The sequence below is a fragment of the Aspergillus karnatakaensis genome, assembly GCF_047715665.1.
Source record: "Aspergillus karnatakaensis strain CBS 102800 unplaced genomic scaffold BJY04scaffold_15, whole genome shotgun sequence".
In the NCBI taxonomy this organism is placed as follows: Eukaryota; Fungi; Ascomycota; class Eurotiomycetes; order Eurotiales; family Aspergillaceae; genus Aspergillus; species Aspergillus karnatakaensis.
In genome coordinates this window covers 553,974-577,565 of record NW_027395727.1, presented here as the reverse complement: position 1 = coordinate 577,565, position 23,592 = coordinate 553,974, and the positions used below count along the sequence as shown (strand labels likewise).

Sequence of the window (23,592 nt, the reverse complement as noted above, 5' to 3'; positions counted from 1 at the left end):
TCCTCCTCAACTCTCCTCCTCAACTCTCCTCCTCAACTCTCCTCCTCAACTCTCCTCCTCAACTCTCCTCCTCAACTCTCCTCCTCAACTCTCCTGCTCCTCCTCCTATTCAATTCTCCCAGCTTTGGTCTCCATTCGCCAACATGCTATCTGATTTCATGCAGAGTAGCTATGCCCGCTACAAAACCGATACCAACACATTGGCAACATGGCTACTTGACACTGCCTGTCAATGTGGCTATCAGCCATCTATCCTCTCTACCCCTGTGCTCCCCACGAAAAAGGGTAAAAAGAAAGGCAAACGGGACGCTTCCGACACAAGTCCAGTTTCTTACAATGTAACCACCAAAGATTTACAAAACCTCGCCAGAGTCGTGGCCGATTCCACTCTCACTGTACCCAAGTCCGTCTTCGTGATCGCGAAACGCGCTATCAAATTGCGGAAATCAATTACTGCGTGGTTCTTGGGCCAGGGCGATTCTGCAGACAACAAGCGTCATGCTCACTTCATCACTGTGCTAGAGCAGATCTGCGAAACCTTGGAATGGAAGGTCAAGCAGGCCTCGAAACCAGACGTTAAGGAACCGCCGACCCCAATTAGTGCCAACGATCAGAGTGACGACGCTGACGCTGACACTGACACCTTCCTCAACAAATTTGCTGTCCTCACGGTGGAGGAGCCTCAAGACGATGGGCAGGCTCAACCTGCAGCCGTTGGAAATAGAAAGATCGCCAAGGTGACTGTCGTCGAGGAGGACGACAATGAAGCAGCAGATCCATATCTTGGTCACTTGTTCTTCAAGACCTACTGCTTACTTCAAGACCTGAACTATATGCGAAAGTTCCTTTCCAATACCTGGTCGGAGTATCGGGATGGAAAAATCGACCTAATGAACGCTGCTGTCGTGTCAGACAGTGCATTACAACTAGCCCGCGATCTCGTGAAGGATGTGGAAGCTGACTGGGGCTCTTCCCTTATCAATATGGGTGAAAATGTCCAATCTATTGTCTACAAACTCGCAGGTTTGAACCGCGGCATTTCTGGTGCTCCATCCAGTGAGATCGGCCTGCCATACAATAAGAACATGGCTGATGTAGCCGACTGGTGCTATGTGCCAACCAAGATTCTGCTTGAATCTTTCGCAGACGTTCTCCAGGACAATCATCTTCCAGTCTTCAAAAGAGGCTATTTTGGAACCTATAATCCCAAATCTGACAGAGAGCGGATGTCTCTAAGTCAGAAATTCAACGAAGACAAAATCATCCTTCTCTCGATTCTGCCCGAGTTTTGCATGCTCGATACCTTCAAAATCCAGATGCCGACTGCGGATGTCATAACTCGAGGCATCGCTGAATTTGCCAGGACGAAGAAAGTGACTTTGTGGCTTTGCTTCGCCTCTCAGATATTCCTCGACGTTCATCATATCATGCGACACAGCCCTTTGGGTGCATTTGGGGACCTCCGAATGTCTGGACTTCGCATCCAAAAAACTATCAACGATTACTTGAACCTTTCCAAAACGCACCCGCCACCCACGTTTTGGCCCAGAGAAGGGGACAAGGAGATTCAAAGTATAAGCACAGCTGTGGATTCATGGATCATCCAAGATCTGTTCCAAGAGATTCGACAGCGCTCTGGCATCGACAGGGTTGGCTCGCCGCCCGAAAAGCATATCCTCCTCTCGCAGCACTTTATTCTCTGCGGCTTGGTCTTATTCAACCTCAACCTTCGAATGCAGTTCGTCGGTCAGCAGCTCATTTCCCAATGGTACGACGTTCAACAATTGGCCTTCCTGCACAACCTTGTCATAGCTTCTCCCATGCAGAAATACCTCCCCTGGCCTGACATGGACGCTTTCATCAAAATCCATGGCGAATCACACATCTTCGTTGGTGCCCGGCCGAAAAACGCCACCGAATCGCTACAACGGCTCGAGCTGGCCACAGGCATCTCATCCCCGGTCGCGATTCCCGAAACAAAAGGGAATTTCACAAGCCCGACGGCAAAAATGCCCGAGTACTCAAGCCAACCACTGCTGTCGCAAACCTATTCTTCCCCCAGTACGTCAGCAGTGGTCCCGAAGGGGTGGACTCCAGCCACGTCGGTCTCGCGAGCTTCGACAAGATCCTGAACGAGCTTGTTCAGAAACGGGAACTTCAATCATCTTCCAGCAAAGAGCTCCAGAAAGCCAACCCGGAACTCACCATCGCCCGAGCATGGTCCACCACCCACAACATCGACACCCTGCACCTCCTCGCCCTCCTAAAGACCAAGCTTTTCGAGGAGGAGCCCATCATCTTATACAACTACTTCGGCATGCACAAGCGCGCCATCGAGCTCCTGCGATTAACTCGCGACAAAGAGCATGCCAAATTCTCCCAGTACTTCACGTCTGCATACCTCCCGGATGAATCCTTCATATCCAACATTGTCATTCTCATCCATCACGTCGCGCGAGGCTCGGCCCTGAACGCACGTCAATTTGGAATCGGCGGCGGCGGGGACTCGGTATGTAGCCGGATCGTCATGAGCGCTGCCGACGTGATGCGCGGGTACCTAGAGAAGAACGGCGCGGTGGCCGTCAAGGAGCTGCGGGTGTTCTGTAAGAACAAAACACCAATCCAGGACGATCATACGTATGATCAGGGTCAGGACAAAATGGTGTATTCGTGGTTTAGTCTGGAGGATGTTGTCGGTGCCAAAGGTGTCGCTTCGCTCATGACGGGGATTCCGATAGCATAGCGGCGTTGAGCAGACGCGACCTGGTTGGTTCCGGCTTGTTTCTATCCTCTTTTTGTTGTGGGAGGATTCTGAAAAGCAAGGTAGGTGCTTTCTGGTTTGTCTCCTTTTTCGTATCTATTTCGGTCCATACTCAAGATTGTCAGAGAACGTGATCTAAGATTCTCCTTCATGCTCATGCCTGGAAGTTTAACTTGAAAAGCATGCAGCCTTTGGGCTTAGCATGCATGCTGCGGTGAGTAAATTGAATGAGTCGGACCTTTGCATTCTAGATGATAAACCTTGGAAACATCAAGCTAGAAGAGTCGTCTTGTCAGTGAAGATCCCCATGTCGAATGGCATCTGCTGCAATTTATTGAGCTACCCTTTGCCGATGCCGATGCCGAATGGCCTTCTTTTCTATTAAATAGCGGTTGACATGGCTGGTGAAAAGAGTACACGTTGTCTGGCCAGTTTTAGAGAGAACCGTGAAGTCGGCGAGAAGACATAGTTATAAGTTGCATACAAATAATCCTTCCAGTCAAGCATCCCTCTACCAAAAACAACATAGCAAGTTTTGCTGGTCCTTTAGGTCGGGAGGAAGATGCCTTTGTCTCAGTAAAAACACAAAGTATTAGGCCAACATATCCACCCACTAGGAGGGTCACCCCAGAAGAATACCGCTGTCTCAAGTCCGCCATAATCTCGTCACGCAAGTCACAGACGTAGACGGACAACATGGCGCATGTAGATAATTTCCATCAGGCCATATTCGGCCATAATAAGGCTATTGATTTAGCGTGAAGTGTGTCAGCATTTGTAAGCTTTTGTGCCCTCGTACAAAAGGTTGGCGCCATCCGCGAGCGCCACGCATAGATTGTGCAGATGTACAGAAGCCTTGGGCTACAACAGTGTCATTGTTGCAGTGAAGAGCGCCAGAAAGAGATGCGCGCGCTTGTCACTGATGTCGCCTCGTTCTGCGTTTCGAGGCAATGCATGTCGAATCCGCTGCCCGTAATCTCGGATGGAAACGCTTACTCATTCCGTACCATCTTCAAAAGAGTCCAAGCCATGCTCCTACAAAAGACATTCTTCAATAAGAAGTCGGCATCAGGAACCAAAAGTCGATAAGGGCAGGGACGGCGGGCCAGCATTCTCGCATGCACGATGCAATGGGCGCCGCAATCAGCTGTACTTTGTGCCTGTTCCACAACGGCCAGACTGCTGTGGGTATGAGTGTAAGACGAAACAACGAAGTGGCGGTCATACTCGAGGAAGACTGGTCATGGATTCGACAACTCAAATAACTGCAGATCGTCCTGCTGTTCCAGTTCTAGTCCTGCCTCACGCTTGATCATTTCAAGCCATGCTGGATCGTCGGCATATGTTTGATCCAACCGATCAATGTTCCCGTACGCTAAAAGCCGAGCCGTATCTTGGATTTCCAAATCCGAGGGGTAGATGTTCGCAGCCAGCTGGTCCCGGATAAAGTCAACAAGGTCTCGCTGGAGGTCGCTGTATTTGCTGAGAGCATTGGGGATGTCTTCGTCTAGAGGAGATTCATTAACCCTCGAGTTCCCTTCGACCTCTGTCATCCTCCAAGGATCCATGGTGTTTCGTTCATAACCAAGGAGATAAGGAGGCATGGCATTCTGCACCTGGTCCATGATCTCAGGGTCGAATCCCCAGTCACCTTTCCACTTGGTCATGTCAGCGCCGGACTTGAAATGCTCCGCGACGTGCTCCACTCTCTCGTCCCAAGTTGTGAAGGTGCTGTCGCAGAAGCCACACCGCGAGGTAATGTCACTTCTCGTTCGCCGCCATTGAGTCATGGAGGGCAGCCAGCCGACATTGTGTGTTAGTTTCAAATGTTGCTTGAGATGATCCTTTCTGAAAAAGGTCCGTTCCTCAATTGGCTTGGTGTGACATGTGAGAAAATTATGACTCGCAAAATGTTCAGGATTTATCTCTTGGGCGTGACAGAAAGCACACACATCGATGTTATCAACGGTCTCCATGCCACCCTGAGGTGAGCAAACCCATCGGTCGATAGAAAGATGAAGGGCCTTTTCATGCCGCTGCCAATCATACTTGGTAATGAAAGAGTCGGCGCAGAACGTACACTGATACGCACGTCGTGTCTTGTCCTTTTCCTTCTTGAGCGGGCGAGCAATTCGACGTCGACGAGATCTTTTCCCAGGGATTGGAGTAGGCGGCCTTTGATACGGATGGTTCCTCTTCTTGAAGTTCAACTCTGAACCTGACGACTGACTGTGTTCGAAACTGCTGACAGACTGTGCCATAGGAATATAAGGGACACCCGAGCTATTACTCGAGCAAGTGCCCGGAGCAGATGGTCGAGCAATGGCATGACTCGAGGCATGTGGCTGCTCCTTCAACGCACGTATGATATCTTCCGTCGCCGCAGGTTCTGTTTCCGGTGGCGAATTCTTCCACCTCTCCAAAGGCGCCGAAAGCGAGCTGTCCCTCCAGTGACCTCCACGCTGGTTGGTATGGGATTTGTCTTTGGGTCGTCGCGCATTATTGAACCAGTTTGAGATCTGCGACACACTGAGACCAGTTTGTCGCGCAAGACCTTCCTTCTCAATATTGGACGGATAAGGGTCGTCGCTATGTTCGCGGAACCAAGATCGCAGTGTCTTCACTGCGTCAGGAGGCAGGCGGTTACGAGGATTGCGTCTCGAAGCTTTGGTAGCAGTGGCCGTCCCAGATGACTGTTTAAGCGACATGTGGTTGCTCTCGTCGAGCTCTGGGTGGAGAAAAGACAGCCAAGAGGCGCAGCTGTCACTCGACTCGACAACGCTGTAGGTGTCCCCCTCATGTTCTATCAACTGCGTTGTCAATACCAACGACGGCTGAACGGCAAGGTCGTCCAATACAGGAGGATCACCTAGCACATCCAGGTGGAAATCTTGATTGTAAATCCACGACAGGTTGGGATTCGAACGTTGGTACCGGACGATTCCTGGAGCTGGAGATGGCGAGGACAGATTGTCTTGACCGGCTCCAGGGTAGGTGCCATCCACGTTCTCCATGGACTACTCAAGAAGGAGTCGGCGCCTCAGTCCAGTTGATCTGACAGAGTCCTCCTCGCTCGAACAAAGGGCAGAAAGGGTCCCATCCTCTCAGAGATAAGAGATCGCTATAGGCAGGACCAGGACTCAGCTGCATCCGACGGTACCGGGCAGAGCGGATTGGAACCCTTTGCAGAATTAGCCGAGCGGGCGATGCTAACCCCTAAGCAGGCAAGGTGGGAGGGGTCAACTGAAGATTAAAGGTATTACAAAGAAACGGCCCCAATTGTGTCAGAACTATCAGCCTATCAAGCTTTGCCTCGCTTCGCATGATTATCATCGTTGTTATCAGGGGCTTTTGGGGGGAACCGGATCCCGAGCTGACCGTCTCTGACACCGTTATCGTTGGGCATTACGAGGGAGTGATGGCGTTTCTACAATGGGTAGAAGTAGAGAGTGATCTTCGGTGGTTCCCACAGCTAGAGAAGATCAAATTAAGTGGGTCGAATGGACAGAGTAGTAGAACGAGTTACGAACCTCGATGGTTCTATTCTTGGCTTTGTATACGAAGGATCCGTCAGTGTGGCATCACATGACCATCGAGGTCTTTGTAAGCGAGCTTTTAACTGCCTGAGGCATCAACACGCAGTCTACGGCCACGCCCTGTGCTGTAGAAGTTAAGACCATCCACGCCCTGTTGTAGAACACGCCTGATCCTTCCATTGAGTTGCCTAGCATCACTAATGGCTGACAATATGCCTCCTCTGCATATACATACCGATTCTACGGCCCCGTTTGTTCCCAGAAATTCTTCATCATCACCACCGCCATCATGACTGACGACTCTTATTTCACCTCACGACCTTCGAACCCTGTCTCGCCAACTACTAATCATCTATTTATACACACACATCCAGTCAATGCTGCGGTAAGCTTTGTTAACTTCTACTTCCAGGCCGAAGCTTATCATAGCCAAGAACTTCGCCGATGCCTATACCGGGTTTGACGCGGACTACATATACCCCAATATATCTGACCCATCACTTGCAACATTCCGAACAGAAGGACATTCAATTTTATATCATGACTTGAACAATGGACCTGCAATATTCCAACCAACCAATCAGAGCCTCAGCAACCCACCCTCGGAATCAGATTCCGAGTCCCACACAGACATGCACAGTCACAGTGTCACTATACTAGAGACCACACCCATAACAGCAAATAATTCCATGCTATGCGTACGCAACCACCCTCCTGCCACCACCCAGCCACTTTCTAAACTCATACTAACAAAACCAGGCCAAACGCCGCCTCCAAAACCGCGCCGCCCAGCGCCGCTTCCGGCAACGCAAAGAAGACCAGCAGAAGATCTTCGCGGCGCAGATCGACTCGCTTGAGCAAAAATGCCAAGAGGTCACTGACAGACTCGACGCCAAAGCAGAAGAAGCCGAGAAACTTCTTCTGGAGAAGAACACCCTTGAGTCTGAGGTACAGGATCTGCGCAGGCGGTGGCAGGTGATGAAGGTGCTCATGCAGAAGCCGAATGGGTTGCAGTCGCTATCTGCACTTTTTGCTGATGGCAAAACATCGAAGACGTCTTCTTCTAGCTCCACCTCTACCTCTAAAGAGATAGGGACACAGGCCGAGGCTGCTGGGGAGGAACTTTTGCGCTGCTTGGATGCGCTCTTGCCGAAGGCGAGCCGGGGGTCTGGGTCTGGGTCTGGGTGATGTATCTAGTTTCTATATTTGGCGTTATCATCTTCTTGTGCTTGGGGGCGTTTTGATACTTTCTAGTTTTTTGCTAGAGGTACAAGTCCTGGCGTTGGTTTGGTTTAGTATATCCTTCCGGGTGATATCCACGAACCCAGTCCTTACCTTATCAAGAACAGACTCAAGAGCTTCTTGTCTAACCCTTATACAGAAGTTACACTGTAGCATAGCAGTACATACTCTGTCGAATGTCACTATACATCACATGGTCGAGACTCTGATATAGTAATGCGAGACTTATCCATAGATGAATCAACTGTAAACATACGCTACGCCTTTTAATAGAAAACTAACAAAGTATCTATATAAGCTCTATATCCTAACCAGCACCGGGAAATCAAGCCAAACCCGTCCTATACAGCACGACCAAATCAAACAGTTTCATTCTCTGAAGAGCTAGAATCCCCATGATGGATTTAGAATGCCGTAGGTACCAACCTAGATTCAATTCAATCATTTATTTCGAAATCGACATCATTCTGCCAGGCAAGCTAGCTAAATCCTCCCCTCCGCCTCACCAGCTACTCTCCTAGTCTCAACAGACCCATCCTCATCTCTCGCAATCACCCCGAACCTCTCCCTCCAAAACACCCACCGTTCCTTACAAAATCCACTCTTCCCGTTCCATAACGGCTCGCTCGTCCCCAATACAATTCCCACCCCAGCCTCCCACTCCCACTCCTCCTCAGTCCAACCATAGATCTTCCCACCTAAAACCTCAATCCACCCCGCTGATGCCAGAATCCACGCTTTAGCATTTGGCCGATTCTCCTCTTTGCTGCCCGCTGTACTTGTGCTATGCCTATGTATGCTTGGTCTTTCTCTCTCTAACCCCTCATGGAGAGTAACAAGCGCATACGACGCGTAGCTGCTGAAGACCTCCTCGCGACTTGCAACCATCGCCGCTACAAAGCGATTCAGGTTCACCAGTTCGGATGAGATCTCATGGTCAGAATCATGACCAGCACTCTCGAGAAAGAAAGCCCACTGCTCAGCAAGATGCAACGACAACATCGGGAGGTCCTGCCAGAGAACCATATTGCAGCCGTGGGTATCTGAAGCCCCGGTAGTGCTCTCTGGGGTAGGACTTGGGTATGGAGCACCAGGCAGCCTAGAGAGCTGGATCAGGGTCTGAACCAGATTATCATGGATTTCGGCGTCAGGGGTCTTGCTTGCTAAAGTTGTGATCATGGCCCAGAGGTGCCAGATCCGGCCTTCGAGGTCTTCGATGTCGGCTGCGGTTAGTGTAGTGGATGCGAGGTTGCAGGCTGTTTTGTATGGGGTGGATTCGTTAGACAGGAGGGCGTGGAGAGTTGGAAGGATGCTGGGGTTGAGATATCTGGTTGGTTCAGGGAGTGCCATTTTGGAGGTGGGTGATGGTTAACCTTGGGAGATGGTGGTGAGTTTGCTATGGGTAGTGCTAAGAGCTGGAATCCCAACGGGGGGCGATGGTGACAGACAGCTAGTGGGCATAGAAGGGATAAGCTGAATTTATGGCTACTGTAGCTATTTTATGAGGCCGGCGGTGACGCTGAGCGGGGCTCAAACAGGAGACAAAGGTGATATCATTTTCAAGACAGAGGTTAAACGCTGACAACAAAGCATTTCTCACGGACAGAGAACAAGAGGGTGAGACAATCGCTGCGGAAAGAAAGGAGAACAGCCCGAGCTCGGGATATGGCATATTCTTGGGAACAATGAAAGTGTACTGGATTTGAACACAATACCAGACGGTAGGGTTCGTGCTGGATTTCTCATATGATATATCCATGCTAAACATGAAAGAGAGGATTATGAGTTGATGGACAAAAAGAATGACCAATCTCCTGCCTCGGTATGACTTGATACCACAACAACTCGCTGTTACATTCATTCAAGTTTTACACCTCTCTTCCCCCCGCAACAGCCTCCCCCTCCATCTGCACATCGGTAACATACCCCTTGAACTTCCTGGCCGGAACCCCCTTCGCGAACATCTCATCCAACTCCTGAAACGACCGCCCACTCGTCTCCGGCTGCCAAAGCCACAGATACACCAGACAGAAGAAACACATGCCCCCAAACACAAATGCAATCTTACCACCCAGATTCCCCTGGTCTGGGTTGAACATAAAAGGGATCACAAACTGCCACATCACGTTGATCCCGCTATGCACCGCGTAGCCGATGGCTACTGTTTTAGTCCGTAGTCTGGATGTTGCGACTTCAGAGAGGAGTGAGAACGCCGTCGATCCGATGGAGACGTTGTACCACCAGCTGTAGATAAGGATAAAGGCAACGGTTCCTTTTATTTCCGCGGGGGAGCCGCCAACTGCGAGTCCGCCGGTGATTAATAGAAAGGCGGTTAGAATGACAAGGCCCCAGAACGTGAGGTTTCGGCGGCCGATGTAGTCGATTGAGCCTGCAGCCATGAGATTACCCACGATAGAAACGACAGGCTGCGCAATTTGGATCTCGAAGCTGGTAGAAGTCGAGTATCCCGCGAGCTGGAGGTAGTATGTGAAGTAACCTGCCACGAAGCTAATTCCGGAAAAGGACTGAATGCAGTAGGGCATGATGGCGATGATGGTTCGGCGGAGGTTGGACTTGCGGAAACACTCGAGGTATGTGACGCCAGAGGTCTCGGCGCGGACCTTTTCGAGGGTGAGCTCTATGAGTGCGAGACGCTGTTTGCCTTCGTCGCCTGTAAGGCTGAGCTTGTTGAGGCTTTTGAGAGCTGCTGAGTTGCGCCCTTTGGAAGCGAGCCACCATGGAGACCTGAGTGGGTTAGTTCGTGTTGTAACGGTGGTGGTAAAATGACTTACTCCGGCATGAAGGGAATGAAAATGGTCGCAATTGCTGAGAACCCAAATTGGGCACAGAAGACGGCACGATAGGCCCAGCGTGTTTCATAATTGCCAGTGTAGTTGATCACTATGAATGCGACCAAGGGTCCGACGCCGTATGCCACGCCAATGCAGCATGTAAAAATGCCGCGTAGAGCGAGAGGGGAAATCTAACCTGTTAGTTACGACCAAGAGCTCTTGCTATAAGTACATACCTCTCCAATATAGGTGATCATGACCGTAGCCACAGTCCCTACCATGAACCCGTTGAGGAACTTTCCAGCAAAGAAAACCGCATTTGTAGTCGCAACGAATTCGATAGCCACAGCTATGTACGAGATAACCAGAGCTCCCATAAGGACCTTCTTCCGGCCAAACATATCAGCCAGCTCGGCAGAAAGTAGGGACGATATGATGGCTCTATACAGCATTAGATCTTGACGCGGAGAAGGTTGAACTGACAACATACGTAGCGATAGGAGCACCACCGAAAGCCGACTGCCACTTCGCCGGCAGAACATAGTCGCCCTCGTACTCATAACCAAAGTCCTTTCGAAACTGTGGGATCCCCACAACAGCGCCGGCAGCCTGGACATCGAAGCTGAGCAGGGTGATACACCAGATGGCATATACACACCAGACGGTTGCCCAGGGGTAGCGACGGAAGGACTCGAAGATGCCGGTTCTATGCTCTTCGTGGTTGGAAATATGAGCTTGTTGCACGGTTTTGGTCAGTTCGATCTCCTCCACTGGTGGTTTAGAGGCATTGCTGGGACGAGGCTGTGGGTCTGCCGTGGCCATATTGGTTGAGAAAGTAGTATGACGAGGGTGGTATGTAGATGAAGATCCAGGACGAGATCCAAGGAGCGCTGCAGCGCCTTTATACAGTAGAGCCAACCATCCCTTTTTGGCCTACTTCTCCAACTCATCGAGGTTTATTCTAGTACGAAGCGCTTCGAACTGCCTCCCCGCGCAGCCTCAGCACAGGAACATCCTAAGCAGGTATCTGCAACCACGCGAAAACCTTACGTCGTGCTTTTGCCAGAGGTGTGACCCTGGGAAGATTGTCTAGCTCACCTGAGTGGTGGACTTTATCTGCCGGAAAGGATCGAATCCTGCGACTGTATCAGCTTTATCCAATGAAAGATAGCCAAGGTTTGGGGTCGACTCACGCTATCTTGGTCAGGGCGTCGAGCTCAAGAAAATCTGGGGTTCCCCAGGATTGCCATGTTGGAGTCCCCCCGGAAATCAATACTTCCACCAGTCGTGAAGCTGTACGAGCCATGCCCTCGATACGAACTCCAAGCTCCCTCGGGTCTATACTTTCCATTTTCAAGTCCATTTAGCCAGAATGATTATGTAGTGGTTGAGACTGCCTTAATGGCATAACGTACGTCTCACAGAGGAAATTGGAAGCGCGCCATCTGCTCGTTTTAAGACCCTTCTTCTTCCCAGATCATGCAGGTCCAAGCAGCTATCAGAGTGTCTCACGGAAATACCTTACCATGGCCTCTCAAGTCCTTTCTTTCCCCTCCAAGCCGAGAGTCTTCATTCTCACGGACATCACAAACGAGCCAGACGATGCGGAGTCATTCGTCAGATACCTGACCTACTCCAATCAATTCGATACCGAAGGCATTGTAGCCACAACCTCAGTCTGGCTGAAAAACAAAGTGGCCCCCGAGAACCTCCACGAAATTATCAGTGCATACGAGCTCGTCGTCGACAACCTGAACCGCCATGTCCACCCGAGCTCACCATACCCATCGGCTCAATACATGAGAGACCTTGTCCGCTCCGGACCTCCGGTACGACACCCTTCCCCTAACCACAAAACCATAGCTAACAAGCGCTCAGGTCTACGGCATGGCCGCAGTAGACGACGACACCCCCCTCAGCCCAGGCGGCGAGCTCCTCCTCTCGCGCCTCCAAGACTCAACCAAAGACACCCCCCTCTGGGTCCTAATCTGGGGCGGCTCCAACGTCCTCGCCCAAGTCCTCCACCGCATCCGCAACCACCCCAACGCACCCCACCTCCGCTCCAAACTCCGCGTCTACGCCATCTCCGACCAAGACGACACAGGCGCGTGGATCCGCCTCCAGTGGCCAGACATCTTCTACATCTGCTCCGTCCACGGCTGGTGCCAGTACCCGAACGCTACATGGACCGGAATCTCCGGCCAAAACACCAGCGAGCAAGGCGGGCCTGATCCCTCCCGCGTAACACACGAGTGGATCAAAGACAATATCCAGATCGGGCCGTTGGGGAAAGCGTATCCCGATTTCATGTATATCCCTGAAGGCGATACGCCGACGTTCCTGTATCTGATCCAGAACGGACTGGGCGTCCCCGAAGAGCCCTCGTACGGCTCCTGGGGCGGAAGATATCTCCCCGTGAACGTCGGCAAACAGGGCTACCCGCGTGGGCATTTCGCCGACGCCGCAGACGAAGTGGTCGGACTGAACGGCACGAAATTCAAGTCCAACCGCGCGACGATCTGGCGGTGGAGAAACACCTTCCAGAATGACTTCGCGGCACGCATGCAGTGGACGCTGACGCCGGATTTCGGCGGCGCGAACCACCACCCTGTGATCCTGGTCGGGGACGAGAAGGTGGGCAGTACGGCTCCGCTTTACTATGAGGTTGAGGCTGGGTCGACACTCGTGCTCAATGCGTCGGGTACGTATGATCCGGACGGCGATGAGCTTTCTTTCTCCTGGTATCAGTATCGGGAGCCGAGTGCTACGCAGACGTATCATACGACGAAGGAGGTGGCGGAGTTGGGAATCAAAGTGCTGAATGAGGGGGGCACGAAGGTTGAGATTGCGGTTCCGGCGTGGGAACGCTCGTGCATGGTTATTAGGGAGAAGGTTCCTCTTCGCAAGGGGCCTTTGCTTCATGTTATTCTGGAGGTTAAGGATAGTGGATCGCCCCAGTTGACGAGTTATCGGCGGGTTATCTTTCAGCCTTATAATCGGAATGTTAGTGAGTAGGGTGTTTGTTATGTATACGATGAAGGGGATGTTTAATTCTATACTCATAGAGGTCATGATTAGGTTCTACTTACAAGGGATGTCTGATCGTATTTTCGTAACAAATTGACGGCTCGAGACCTGGGGTGTTGAATAAGGCCAAAGAGCATCAGGACTTTCTCAGAGTTGCTCCTTTGCTTCAAGGTCTCAAGCAGAAGTTTCAGTGCTCTTATTTAATTATTTGCTCGAAGATAAAATGCCGTATATCGCTGTCAAAAAGGGTATTGAAATTGTGATCTTCCTACTGAATCCCTTCTCTAGATATCAAATCATCATCAAATCGCCCAGGGTTGGCCATTTGACCCCGCCCAGCAGTGGTCCGTCGTACATTGTTCACAATGGCGGTGCGCTTTCCGACCTCCCTCATTCCATTGACACTCTCACTGAGCTGACCAAGTAGAGCTACAAGGTTGACATCGTTGTTCTGCGCTAGAGCCTCCGCCGAGAATGCGCTTTGCTCTTGTGGTGTGAGTAGAGAGAGGTTTGATAAGAGGGAGTTTATGTCTCGGAGGATAGGGTGGTTAAGGTCTGTGGGAGTGTTCCCTTGACCGACTTCAGATGACGAGATGTTAGATACGTAGGATTTTAGGAGAGAGATGCGTGATTCTAGGGTTCGTATGGCGTTGAGGCGGGTGTTTAGAGAAGCAATAACTATGAGTTCAGGTTAGCGCGCGTTGAGGCTAATCTTCTGGACTGCTTACGTTCTTCCTCCTCTGGCGAGAGGAGTTCTGTACTTGACGCCTGCTTCTCCTTTTTTGAGTCTTTTCTAAGCGGGGCTTTCGCGGTTGTCGAGGAGTCGACAGCTGCAGCATTCCTTGCTGTACGAGCGACCGTATCAATTCCGATCATCTCAGCTTCCCCTGTTTCGACGGTATATGGTAGTTCACGGAACCGGATACTGAGCGATTGCTCCTCGCCGTCCACCTGCATTCCCTTGCCGCTATCCTGAGCGCTCTCCCCCTCGTATACGCTCTCATAGACACTCAACGGTAACTTGCCTCCGCTAGAAGAGTCCTTTTGGACTTGAGATGGATGGAACGCAAGGAATATGGCGGACTCATTAAAGGTTTCGAGAATCTGACGATGAATGGGGAGGTGCGCGGTGGTCGGGCCGGACGGAGGGGCCGTTGACCACCATCCGATGAAGTCGAGAGCAGGTACTTTATGAACATCCTTGACTGTGGTAATTTAGTAAGTGTAATATGTTGATGGCGCGGAAACCTTACACTGCTTCACTCGATCACCAAACCACTCGCCGGGCAGTTGAGCTTCACCATCTGGACCTTTCACGACCAAGCATTCAAAAGCATGTTCCACTGTTATCTCGCGCCCATTCTGCTGGCCTAGTAGAGCTCCTATTATGGGCCCTTGTTGTGATCGCGCAGCGTGTCGAGTGATATGGTCGGAGATAGTGAGGAGAACAAGCGGGTGGAGCTGGAGGTGAAGGCCGGAGTCGGAGGATTTCTGAGACAGGAGAGAGTTTTCTGGTGTCGACATGGTTATATATGGAGGCCGGATGTCTAGACGAAGACGAGAGTCCTATCTGGCCTGTATTATGGTGGATACTGGATGTTGGTGTTGGTGAGGTTCATTTCCCCAGATGAGGAGGGACAGTTGGCGGAGTTTGTGCTGTTTGCACTCTCCTCCGAGAGCTTCCCCGCTAGCATTTCCAAGCAAACCATCTGTCACCTCTCCATTTCTTCCATCTTTCTCAGAGCCCGTGGTATCTACGGACACGATGGCAGTTCCATCTACCTATGCTGAAGTGACGGCTCATCTACGCCAAGTCCAGAGTGACCCCTCCACGCCGCTGGATCAAACCCTCCTGGACAAGTTGAAGCTGGAGCTTACAGAAACTACTGATCGAAAGGTCCCCGCAGCATTGTTGACCCAGATATCACAGCTCTTGCCCGTCCTTCAAGAAGACCCCACCCCCGTTACGACCCTCGGCATCAAATCCGCTGCTTATTTTACCTTCGCCGATCTCCGCGCCGTCGAACCTCCTATCAGTCTGATTGCCGGTTTCCGCGCCCCATCACCACCGATCAACGAGCTAGCTTTGACGCTACTACGAAAAGCAGGGCACAACCCAAGTGATGCTGCTATAGTTGCCGGCGATCCGGAGCTGGTCACGTCGTTGGTGGAGCTCTGGCTGTCAACTTCGTCCACCGGTGTCGCACAGGCCGCGTTTGACGCTCTCTCCGAACTTCTAGAGGTTGACTTGACGAGTACATTGGAAAATGGAGAACAATCTGGGGATGTTTTCGGTGGGCAGGGCCTCGTGTGGAGAAGGTTATTTACCGATAAGGATGTCTACGGTCGACTGTTCTCCTTTTGCAGTCTTGCAGACGAAAGCTCCGGTCTCTCAAATCGCGAAAAGACCGTGGCTCAGGGCAGGCTGATGGGATTCCTGGTAAAGACTGGCCAACTGCGGTGGGACTTTGTTTCATCATCCCATATTCCGGAAGTTGAGACGAAGTACAGAAGCAAGAGTTTGCTGCATTTTGCGGCCTGCGAGATGGTGGACAAGAGTGATGTTTTGATGCACATGACACAGCTACACTTTTTCCGTTCTCTTCTTGAAATCGACGCTCCCAACCTGGCATCCCGTACTGTTGTCCAGTCAGCATCTACATTCTCCTCCCCCGCCCTCGAGTTTCTTATTTCGCACGATATCCATAAAACCTTACTTGACTACTACATTGATGAGTCAAAACTGGACCCGATCGATCTTAGCTTCCTGTGCGGTGCAATCATGGACTATGTTGCCCAATATGCCGAACTCTATCCTAACCACTTCCTCCAAAACCCTCAAACACTGCTGGACAGTATCCTTTCTCGAGTGAACGCATCATTGCTGGTCTCTTCTTCGCAGTGGGCGCACGGTCCGACGCCCAGTGGCCAACTGAACGTCCTTTCCTCCCTCCCACGAGTGGTGTTAGTGGAAGCCAGTAAAAAGGGGGTGAATCCTGTCTTGGCTCTACCCACCAACCCTCCAAATCTTGAAGTTTTCAACGCGTTGGGGAAGATATTCCATGGACCCCCGAGACCGCTCAAAGCTAACTCAATGGAGCTTAATACCTCCGGTCAAACGGCAACCGACTGGCACAAAGAAGCGGCAGCAGCCCGTGCCTTGTACTTTATGTACCAGAATCACCGACCTTCCCACTGGGAAGATGTCGTCGCCGCAGCCGACGTGCTGGCCATGAAAGACCTCTCTCTTGGCGCTCTGTCATTCATGCTGGCTATAGTCACCGCCAACTGGGAAACGTTATCTGGTGAGGTCACGACCGCTGCGGGCTCATCTCGATACCAACTCCCGTCTGAGGATCAGCTTGGTCGCCTGTCTCCGGCAACACAAGGCGCTCTACCTCAATCAGGTGCTTGGGTCGCCATTACTCCCCCTGCTCTAACCACGGTACTTCCTTTTCTGTTCAAACCGCCCCGCTCGTACTCCGAGTTTGTCGCTGGCGGAGCTGCCGACCCGCAAAATGCCGTCTGGAAGGTTGCAACAGCTAGGTATGATGTCTTGCAGGCTCTGTATAGATCGCTACGGACCATTGAGGACCAAGGACCGGCGCTTGATGATATCCTGCGCACGCTGAAGAAGAGAGTAGATGACGGACCTTTGGGTCCAGAGGTTCGGACTGTCACTCAAGTGGAGACTGTAGGGCTGTAAGCATTGAATGCAAGAGGCAGACTTACCTCGATTCATTTTATGAACAATTGAACAACTTATAATTATAATACCTATACCTGATAACAAGGCAGGCGGTGTGAAAGGGTAACGTCCGAGAGCCCTAGCTAGGTCCGATGATTTGCATTCCCCGCTTCGGGCGGTGAGTCAAGCTCCGCCGGAACTTTTTCTCTGCCGCGGAGTCAACATCTTTCCAGCGCCTTCAATTTCAATACTTGGTTAGTCAATGCACAAAGATGTCGCGATTCGGCGCAAAGAAGGGCAAGAAGCTCCCCGGAGCAGAATTCACCTGGGATACCACCGACGCTAGCGGCGAGGCAGACACCGCACCTACTCCCCTTTTCCCTGTATGTTGGCGCAGCCTCCTCTCGTCACTCGAACCATGATTACAGCGAGCGCATCGGTTCTCGCCCTCCTACCTTGGCTGGTATAATTGCTTATCAGTGCACTCACCAATAGAAATACACTGTCCCGCGCGCAAGAGCACTCAGCGACCGCGAACAGGTCCAGGTCGACCTCTACCGCACCCTCCGTGAACGATTCCATGACGGCCCTTACTACTCGATTCTCGGCGTTTCCTCCGGCACGAATGGGTACACGGCGAGCTCCAAGGCAAATTTCGATCCGTTCAATGGGATGCCGTCGTACTCGGGCAAATATCAAAAGAAGAAGCGGCTTGTGCCGAAGTTGCAGGGCCGGCCTTATGGTGAGACTTTCCTGCCTCATTTGTTTCGCTCTTTGTGTGAGAGCGGGCGTCGCTAGTTTGGGTGATGCAAACGCTAATCAATTGCTCGGGTAGTTATGAAATTCTTCCCGCGCGACCTGTGGACGACGGTCCAGCCGAACTTCAAACCGGATGGAATGCTAGATGGATACATCCCCCAGACGCTACAGAGTGGTATCAAGCGTGGCTTTGAGGAGGACGATGAAGACGATGAGACGACGAAAAAGCGGCGGCAGGGTGATGACGAGGAAGGCGAGGGTGAGGGAGGGGAATTGGAGGCGGGGATTCTTGACGCGGATGAGGATGCCGAAGAGGAGATTGTGGACGATGACTTTGAAGAGGACGAAGACGAGATGGGCGGGGACTATAATGCTGAGCAGTACTTTGACGGTGGAGACGATGACTATGGTGACGATGGCTTCGGCGACGGTGGAGGTGGTGGTGACGAAGACACATATTAGGCGCATCTATGGATACCCTTGTTTCTGGAGTTATGGAAATCTGTATCTCAGCGTTGTTTAGCATATGCATCAAAAGCGGCATTATCTTATAGTTCTTATAGTTCGGTCCCGCGTGCCAGTTCACGTTCCAAGACATGGACCACGACAACCTTGCAGCATTAAACGAAATCATATATAACTCTTCATTCTCACTTTTTATACATCGTTATTAGAAAAACATTCGAAAATACCTTTGAGATTGTCCAATCACGGATGACATCATCCCGATCCGCGGAGGTGTCGAGCCATAAAATTGTCCAACACACGAGCAACCTTATCCACGAGCCGCAACAACCCCGCCACTATGACCACGAGCGCGACGACACCCCAGTCGCAGAAACGCTCTGCTCTCGTCCTTTATGGCTCAGAAACTGGAAATGCGCAAGATGTTGCAGAGGAAATTGGAGCGCTAACCGAGCGTCTGCATTTCACCACGCAAGTGTCTGAGCTGAATCATGTCAAGGCGGTTTGTTCCTCTGCCCCGCACTACACTTTATATTTGAGCATTGCTAATCGCCAGAAATTGTGTTTAGGATTCCTTGAGCTCGTATGCTGTTGTCATCTTCGCTGTATCAACCACCGGCCAGGGTGACTTGCCTGCCAATGCGCGAAAGTTCTGGAGATCGTTGCTGTTGAAGAAGCTGCCGCCGACATTTCTGAGCGGGGTACGGTTTACGTGGTTTGGGTTGGGGGATAGTTCATATCCGAAGTCAGTCCTTATCAAAATTCGGGATCGAGATAAAGTCATGTGTGTGTTTCTTACGAGGTCAGGTTCAATTGGGCTGCGCGAAAGTTATACAAGCGGTTGCTCCAGCTTGGAGCAGAGGAGATATATCACGGTGGAGAGGCGGACCATCAACACTCGGAAGGGTATACCACTCGTGTCCCTTTCGATATCTGCTGATATGCGCTGACACTACGCATAGCCTTGAAGGTACATTTATTCCGTGGTTGACCGGGTTTCGGAAACACTTGCTGGACAAGTACCCCCTCCCCGCAGGACAGGAGCCGATACCGGACGATGTGCAACTACCTCCAAAATGGATCTTACAATTACGGACCGAAGATAGAGTACTGGAGATCAAACCGCCGGTTCCTACTGTTGAGATAGATTCAAGCGATGTTCCGGATTCATATCGCCTTGATCATGATCAGCGGCCGCTTCACGACAGCTTGACAGCGACGCTGGTCCAAAACAAACGAGTCACTCCGCAGACTCACTGGCAGGATGTGCGACATATAGTTCTTACTGTGCCGGACGCAGCATCTTACGCGCCAGGGGATGTGATAGCAATCACCCCTAAAAATACCGCCGAGGATGTCCAGAGCCTGATCGAAATGATGGGATGGCAAGAGCAAGCAGACGCTCTGGTATCTCTAATTCCTCGCGACAGCAGTCGATCCCTGAATGAACTACCAACTCCGCCAATCCATAACCTCGAATCCCACCCGAAATTGACATTCCGTGAGCTGCTTATAAACTACTTAGACATTAGAGCCATTCCTCGCCGATCCTTCTTCTCGGCTATTGCACACTATACAGATTACGATATGCACAAAGAACGACTATTAGAATTTACCTACCCCGAATATCTTGATGAGTTTTGGGACTATACAACACGGCCGAGACGCAGCATCCTCGAGATTCTACACGAGTTCGACACTGTCAAAATCCCATGGGAGCATGCAACGTCAGCTTTTCCGATCTTTCGCGGAAGGCAGTTCAGTATCGCCAGTGGGGGAGAGCTGAAGCGAACGCCAGAAGGCGGCGCAAGATTTGAGCTCCTGATCGCGATCGTTAAATACCGAACCGTTATAAAAAAGATTAGAGAAGGCGTGTGCACGAAATACATTGCCAATCTTCGACCCGGGAGCACACTCCGAGTTCAACTCCAGCGCGGAGGCCTGAATTCCTCCGTTGGACAACTAGTCGGCCCAACTATGTTAATCGGCCCAGGAACAGGTGTTGCGCCTCTACGATCTATGCTTTGGGAGAAAGCAGCCATTGTAAAAGCCTATCAGGAAGAAAATCCAGGCATTGATCCGCCGATCGAGCCGACAATTCTCCTATACGGCGGCCGCAACCGAGACTCGGACTATTTCTTTGAAGACGAGTGGCAGCAGCTGAGTGGACTAGTCAAACTCAAAGTCCTGACGGCGTTCTCAAGGGATCAGAAACAGAAGGTATATGTGCAAGACGTTATTCGTGAAAACTTCAAGACCGTCTTCAACCTTTTACATGACAAGGGGGGCACTGTTTTTGTTTGTGGTTCGTCAGGACGGATGCCGCAGGCGGTTAGGGAGGCCTTGACAGAGGCTTTTCAATACGGGGCTGATGCTGAATCACAGCAGTTCAGCCGACAAGAGGCGGAAGATTATTTAGTAGGGATGGAAAAGACAGGGCGATATAAACAAGAAACTTGGTGAGATATAGACGATAATAGAGGATCTGTCTTGAATAGACGGCCCCTCCGGCTTCAGCAGCATGGGTAGCCAATTACAGCCACAATAAGAGTCGCTACACAGTTCAGGCGTGACTACCGTCAGTTCCAAGGTCTCCAAATGGTTACGATTCATGCAGACAGATCAGAACAAGCGACATCGGCCTTTTATCCCGCAACATGCGGGGTATACCACGGTTGATGACGGCTTGTCCCGGAAAAGGGTCTTCCACTACTGCGTTCAGTACTGGCCTGACGTACTAAGCATATCGACATCCAATGAGGCCCAGAAGGTCATTCTTGAAAGGCTATATAGATCGACAGCCGAGTCTGGCGCCATCGGGGGAGCTCCGGGGGCAGTGTTCCCCGCATTTCGATTTCGGCCTCCACTCCGATCCGATATAGGCCCCTCATACATATAACAGACTCCACTGCAACAACAGTTGCAAGTTTCTAGTAAACACCTACCCCACCATAGACCAGTATAAAATTCATCCAATATCATGGCCAAAAACTACAATATCCTCGTCCTCCCCGGCGACGGCATCGGCCCCGAAGTCATGGCCGAAGCCCTCAAAGTCCTCTCCACATTCAACACCCAGTCCCAGAATTTCAACTTACAAACCGAGCTCATCGGCGGAATCAGCATCGATACACACGGGAAATCCGTAACGCAGTCCGTTCTCGACGCCGCCGTCGCCGCAGACGCCGTGCTCTTCGCTGCAGTTGGCGGCCCCAAATGGGACCACATCCGGCGTGGGCTGGATGGGCCGGAGGGTGGTCTGTTGCAGGTTCGGAAGGCGATGGACATCTATGCGAACTTGAGGCCGTGCTCGGTAGATATGCCGAGTCGAGAGATTGCGAGGGATTTCAGTCCGTTTAGACAGGATGTGATCGAGGGTGTGGATTTTGTGGTATTGAGGGAGAATTGCGGCGGGGCGTACTTTGGGAGGAAGGTTGAGGAGGAAGATTACGGTATTTCAATGCCTTTCCTTGTCTATTTATTCATGTACATTGAATATCCAAGCTAACGATCTCACCAGCAATGGACGAATGGGGCTACTCAACCGTCGAAATCCAACGCATCGCACGGCTCTCCGCAGAACTCGCCCTTAGACATAACCCCCCCTGGCCTGTAATCTCGCTCGACAAAGCAAACGTCCTCGCCTCCTCGCGGCTGTGGCGTCGCGTCGTCGAGAAAACCATTACAGAGGAGTACCCGCAGGTGAAGCTAGTTCACCAACTCGCGGACTCAGCATCCTTGATCATGGCCACGAACCCTCGGGCTCTGAACGGCGTCATCCTCGCCGATAACACCTTCGGCGATATGGTCTCTGACCAGGCGGGCTCGCTAGTCGGGACACTGGGTGTTCTCCCTAGTGCGAGTCTAGACGGCTTGCCTCGTCCTGGTGAGGTGGATGGGAAGAAGGTGCATGGGTTGTATGAGCCTACGCATGGGTCTGCGCCGACGTATGTTATTTCATTGTATCTTGTTTCGAGTTACAGAACTAACGAATGATAGGATTGCCGGCAAGAACATCGCCAACCCGACCGCTATGATTCTATGTGTCGCGTTGATGTTCAGATACTCTTTTAATTTGGAGACGGAGGCGCAGCAGATCGAGGATGCTGTGCGTGCTGTCCTGGATAAGGGTATCCGGACCTCTGATTTGGGAGGCAAGGTCGGGACGAAGGAGTTTGGCGATGCGGTTGTTGCGGCGCTGCAGGGGAAGCTGTAAATATGGGTTGGGGGTGACATCCTTTTCGAGTCTGACATGAGGTTTTGAATACTATACGACAGGGCATTTTCAGCACCTCTTGGCATCAAGATGCGGCCCGAGTAGCAGGACAAACAAGGAAGTCCTGTCTAGATCCATGTGTCTAGACATCCGCTTCTCGTAGATTTATATATTGGTAGCAGCCACCCGGCCTGTGAGAAACTATGCATGTAGAGTCGGTTTCCGATGCTTCTCCGTGCTCCCCAAAGTTGTTACTACCGAAAGGCTTATATTCTAATTCATAAGGTAGGTGCGGCGGACACAGGGCTCGCTTTCTCCTTTGCTCCTCGCGAGGGGCATAGTCTGCTGTATAGCACTCAACCATGCTTTCCTAGCTTGTGGGTCTTGGCATGGCTCGTTGGGAAGGTGCAATAGAGTCGGACTCTGGTCGCTCCTTCCTGCACTGCGTTGAACGCGCCTTCCTATTTTGATACAGCCCGGACGAGGCAGGAGTTCTTATCAACAAGGAAGGCGCGATGGACATGGGAGCATGTCGCCCCTTCCCGCCGAGCCCTAAGCCGTGCCTTCCTAGCTCAGCACTCTCACCGAATGAAGAAGGCACAGCCAACTTCATCCTGCTTTCCTATCCTAGAGGTGTCTGACTAAGTGAAAGGCGACTGAGCGGGTGCTAATCACGCCTTCCGGCAACTGCAAAGCTCACGTTAAGCTCTACGGGTGTGAAGAGCATAGTTGCTCTCCAGGACTCGAATCTTAGACGGTGTTCTGGCCGATCTGAAAGCTTTCTATTTAACGTCAATCGAGCCAACGTATAACATCTATGAAGAAATGGTCCAGATTCGGCACGCTGATAACCTTGGATACTTGTTTTCCTCATAAACACGGCTTGAATCTAGATCTCTGACAGCGCATATATGCTGTGCTGGTAAGTAAGGGGGTGGTCGATTCGTGTCCACGCGTGAAATCGTGCGTCTTGGAGGTTCTTTCTCGTTAGCTTCGTTCGCGCATATGGCTCTGTCTCAATAAAGATCTTCTGGGTTGCAATCAAGATATTTTTGGATCTGCAGTGTGTTTCGCCACCATTTTGAGCACTTCGCGGACGGTAACAG

At 51.4% G+C, this 23,592-nt stretch overlaps 12 protein-coding genes across 12 annotated transcripts; 7 read left to right on the top strand and 5 right to left on the bottom strand.

The window, feature by feature from the left end:
- Positions 1–143: 143 nt before the first annotated feature.
- BJY04DRAFT_216652 (uncharacterized protein) lies at positions 144–2,743 on the top strand (the record flags this gene model as incomplete). The annotated part of the gene is made up of 2 exons (XM_073715814.1): positions 144–2,017; positions 2,074–2,743. 2 exons carry the CDS (start codon positions 144–146, stop codon positions 2,741–2,743), a joined length of 2,544 nt encoding a protein of 847 aa, XP_073573167.1.
- Positions 2,744–3,730: 987 nt separating this feature from the next.
- BJY04DRAFT_31110 (homeobox domain-containing protein) lies at positions 3,731–5,929 on the bottom strand. Its single transcript, XM_073720107.1, has one exon. It carries the CDS (start codon positions 5,773–5,775, stop codon positions 4,003–4,005), a length of 1,773 nt encoding a protein of 590 aa, XP_073573166.1. The 5' UTR covers positions 5,776–5,929; the 3' UTR covers positions 3,731–4,002.
- A 539-nt stretch (positions 5,930–6,468) lies between these two features.
- On the top strand, positions 6,469–7,583 carry BJY04DRAFT_31066 (uncharacterized protein). Its single transcript, XM_073720106.1, has 3 exons — positions 6,469–6,682; positions 6,732–6,995; positions 7,057–7,583. The coding sequence occupies exons 1-3, from the start codon at positions 6,587–6,589 to the stop codon at positions 7,483–7,485; spliced, it is 789 nt and encodes a 262-aa protein (XP_073573165.1). The 5' UTR covers positions 6,469–6,586; the 3' UTR covers positions 7,486–7,583.
- A 439-nt stretch (positions 7,584–8,022) lies between these two features.
- BJY04DRAFT_216649 (DUF3632 domain-containing protein) lies at positions 8,023–8,889 on the bottom strand (the record flags this gene model as incomplete). The annotated part of the gene is made up of 1 exon (XM_073715813.1): positions 8,023–8,889. The coding sequence occupies one exon, from the start codon at positions 8,887–8,889 to the stop codon at positions 8,023–8,025; it is 867 nt and encodes a 288-aa protein (XP_073573164.1).
- A 13-nt stretch (positions 8,890–8,902) lies between these two features.
- Positions 8,903–9,218, bottom strand: BJY04DRAFT_185406 (uncharacterized protein). The gene has a single exon (XM_073710768.1). The coding sequence runs from the start codon at positions 9,209–9,211 to the stop codon at positions 8,990–8,992; it is 222 nt and encodes a 73-aa protein (XP_073573163.1). The 5' UTR covers positions 9,212–9,218; the 3' UTR covers positions 8,903–8,989.
- A 189-nt stretch (positions 9,219–9,407) lies between these two features.
- On the bottom strand, positions 9,408–11,163 carry BJY04DRAFT_226749 (general substrate transporter; the record flags this gene model as incomplete). Its single annotated transcript, XM_073718483.1, has 4 exons — positions 10,822–11,163; positions 10,568–10,772; positions 10,332–10,522; positions 9,408–10,284 (listed from the first exon to the last, which is right to left on the bottom strand). The coding sequence occupies exons 1-4, from the start codon at positions 11,151–11,153 to the stop codon at positions 9,408–9,410; spliced, it is 1,605 nt and encodes a 534-aa protein (XP_073573162.1). The 5' UTR covers positions 11,154–11,163.
- Positions 11,164–11,816: 653 nt separating this feature from the next.
- Positions 11,817–13,371, top strand: BJY04DRAFT_226747 (uncharacterized protein). The gene is made up of 2 exons (XM_073718482.1): positions 11,817–12,160; positions 12,210–13,371. Exons 1-2 carry the CDS (start codon positions 11,858–11,860, stop codon positions 13,344–13,346), a joined length of 1,440 nt encoding a protein of 479 aa, XP_073573161.1. The 5' UTR covers positions 11,817–11,857; the 3' UTR covers positions 13,347–13,371.
- Positions 13,372–13,532: 161 nt separating this feature from the next.
- BJY04DRAFT_185404 (COP9 signalosome complex subunit 6) lies at positions 13,533–15,074 on the bottom strand. The gene is made up of 3 exons (XM_073710767.1): positions 14,612–15,074; positions 14,087–14,563; positions 13,533–14,036 (listed from the first exon to the last, which is right to left on the bottom strand). Exons 1-3 carry the CDS (start codon positions 14,880–14,882, stop codon positions 13,627–13,629), a joined length of 1,158 nt encoding a protein of 385 aa, XP_073573160.1. The 5' UTR covers positions 14,883–15,074; the 3' UTR covers positions 13,533–13,626.
- Positions 15,075–15,123: 49 nt separating this feature from the next.
- Positions 15,124–17,064, top strand: BJY04DRAFT_216645 (uncharacterized protein; the record flags this gene model as incomplete). The annotated part of the gene is made up of 1 exon (XM_073715812.1): positions 15,124–17,064. One exon carries the CDS (start codon positions 15,124–15,126, stop codon positions 17,062–17,064), a length of 1,941 nt encoding a protein of 646 aa, XP_073573159.1.
- A 92-nt stretch (positions 17,065–17,156) lies between these two features.
- BJY04DRAFT_185401 (DNA-directed RNA polymerase III subunit C31) lies at positions 17,157–18,330 on the top strand. The gene is made up of 3 exons (XM_073710766.1): positions 17,157–17,429; positions 17,542–17,788; positions 17,882–18,330. Exons 1-3 carry the CDS (start codon positions 17,319–17,321, stop codon positions 18,265–18,267), a joined length of 744 nt encoding a protein of 247 aa, XP_073573158.1. The 5' UTR covers positions 17,157–17,318; the 3' UTR covers positions 18,268–18,330.
- A 171-nt stretch (positions 18,331–18,501) lies between these two features.
- tah18 (NAPDH-dependent diflavin reductase) lies at positions 18,502–21,251 on the top strand. The gene is made up of 4 exons (XM_073710765.1): positions 18,502–18,772; positions 18,840–19,015; positions 19,078–19,176; positions 19,233–21,251. The coding sequence occupies exons 1-4, from the start codon at positions 18,611–18,613 to the stop codon at positions 20,731–20,733; spliced, it is 1,938 nt and encodes a 645-aa protein (XP_073573157.1). The 5' UTR covers positions 18,502–18,610; the 3' UTR covers positions 20,734–21,251.
- BJY04DRAFT_30937 (3-isopropylmalate dehydrogenase) lies at positions 21,192–22,557 on the top strand. The gene is made up of 3 exons (XM_073720105.1): positions 21,192–21,722; positions 21,791–22,217; positions 22,270–22,557. Exons 1-3 carry the CDS (start codon positions 21,251–21,253, stop codon positions 22,484–22,486), a joined length of 1,116 nt encoding a protein of 371 aa, XP_073573156.1. The 5' UTR covers positions 21,192–21,250; the 3' UTR covers positions 22,487–22,557.
- The last annotated feature ends 1,035 nt before the right edge of the window (positions 22,558–23,592 follow it).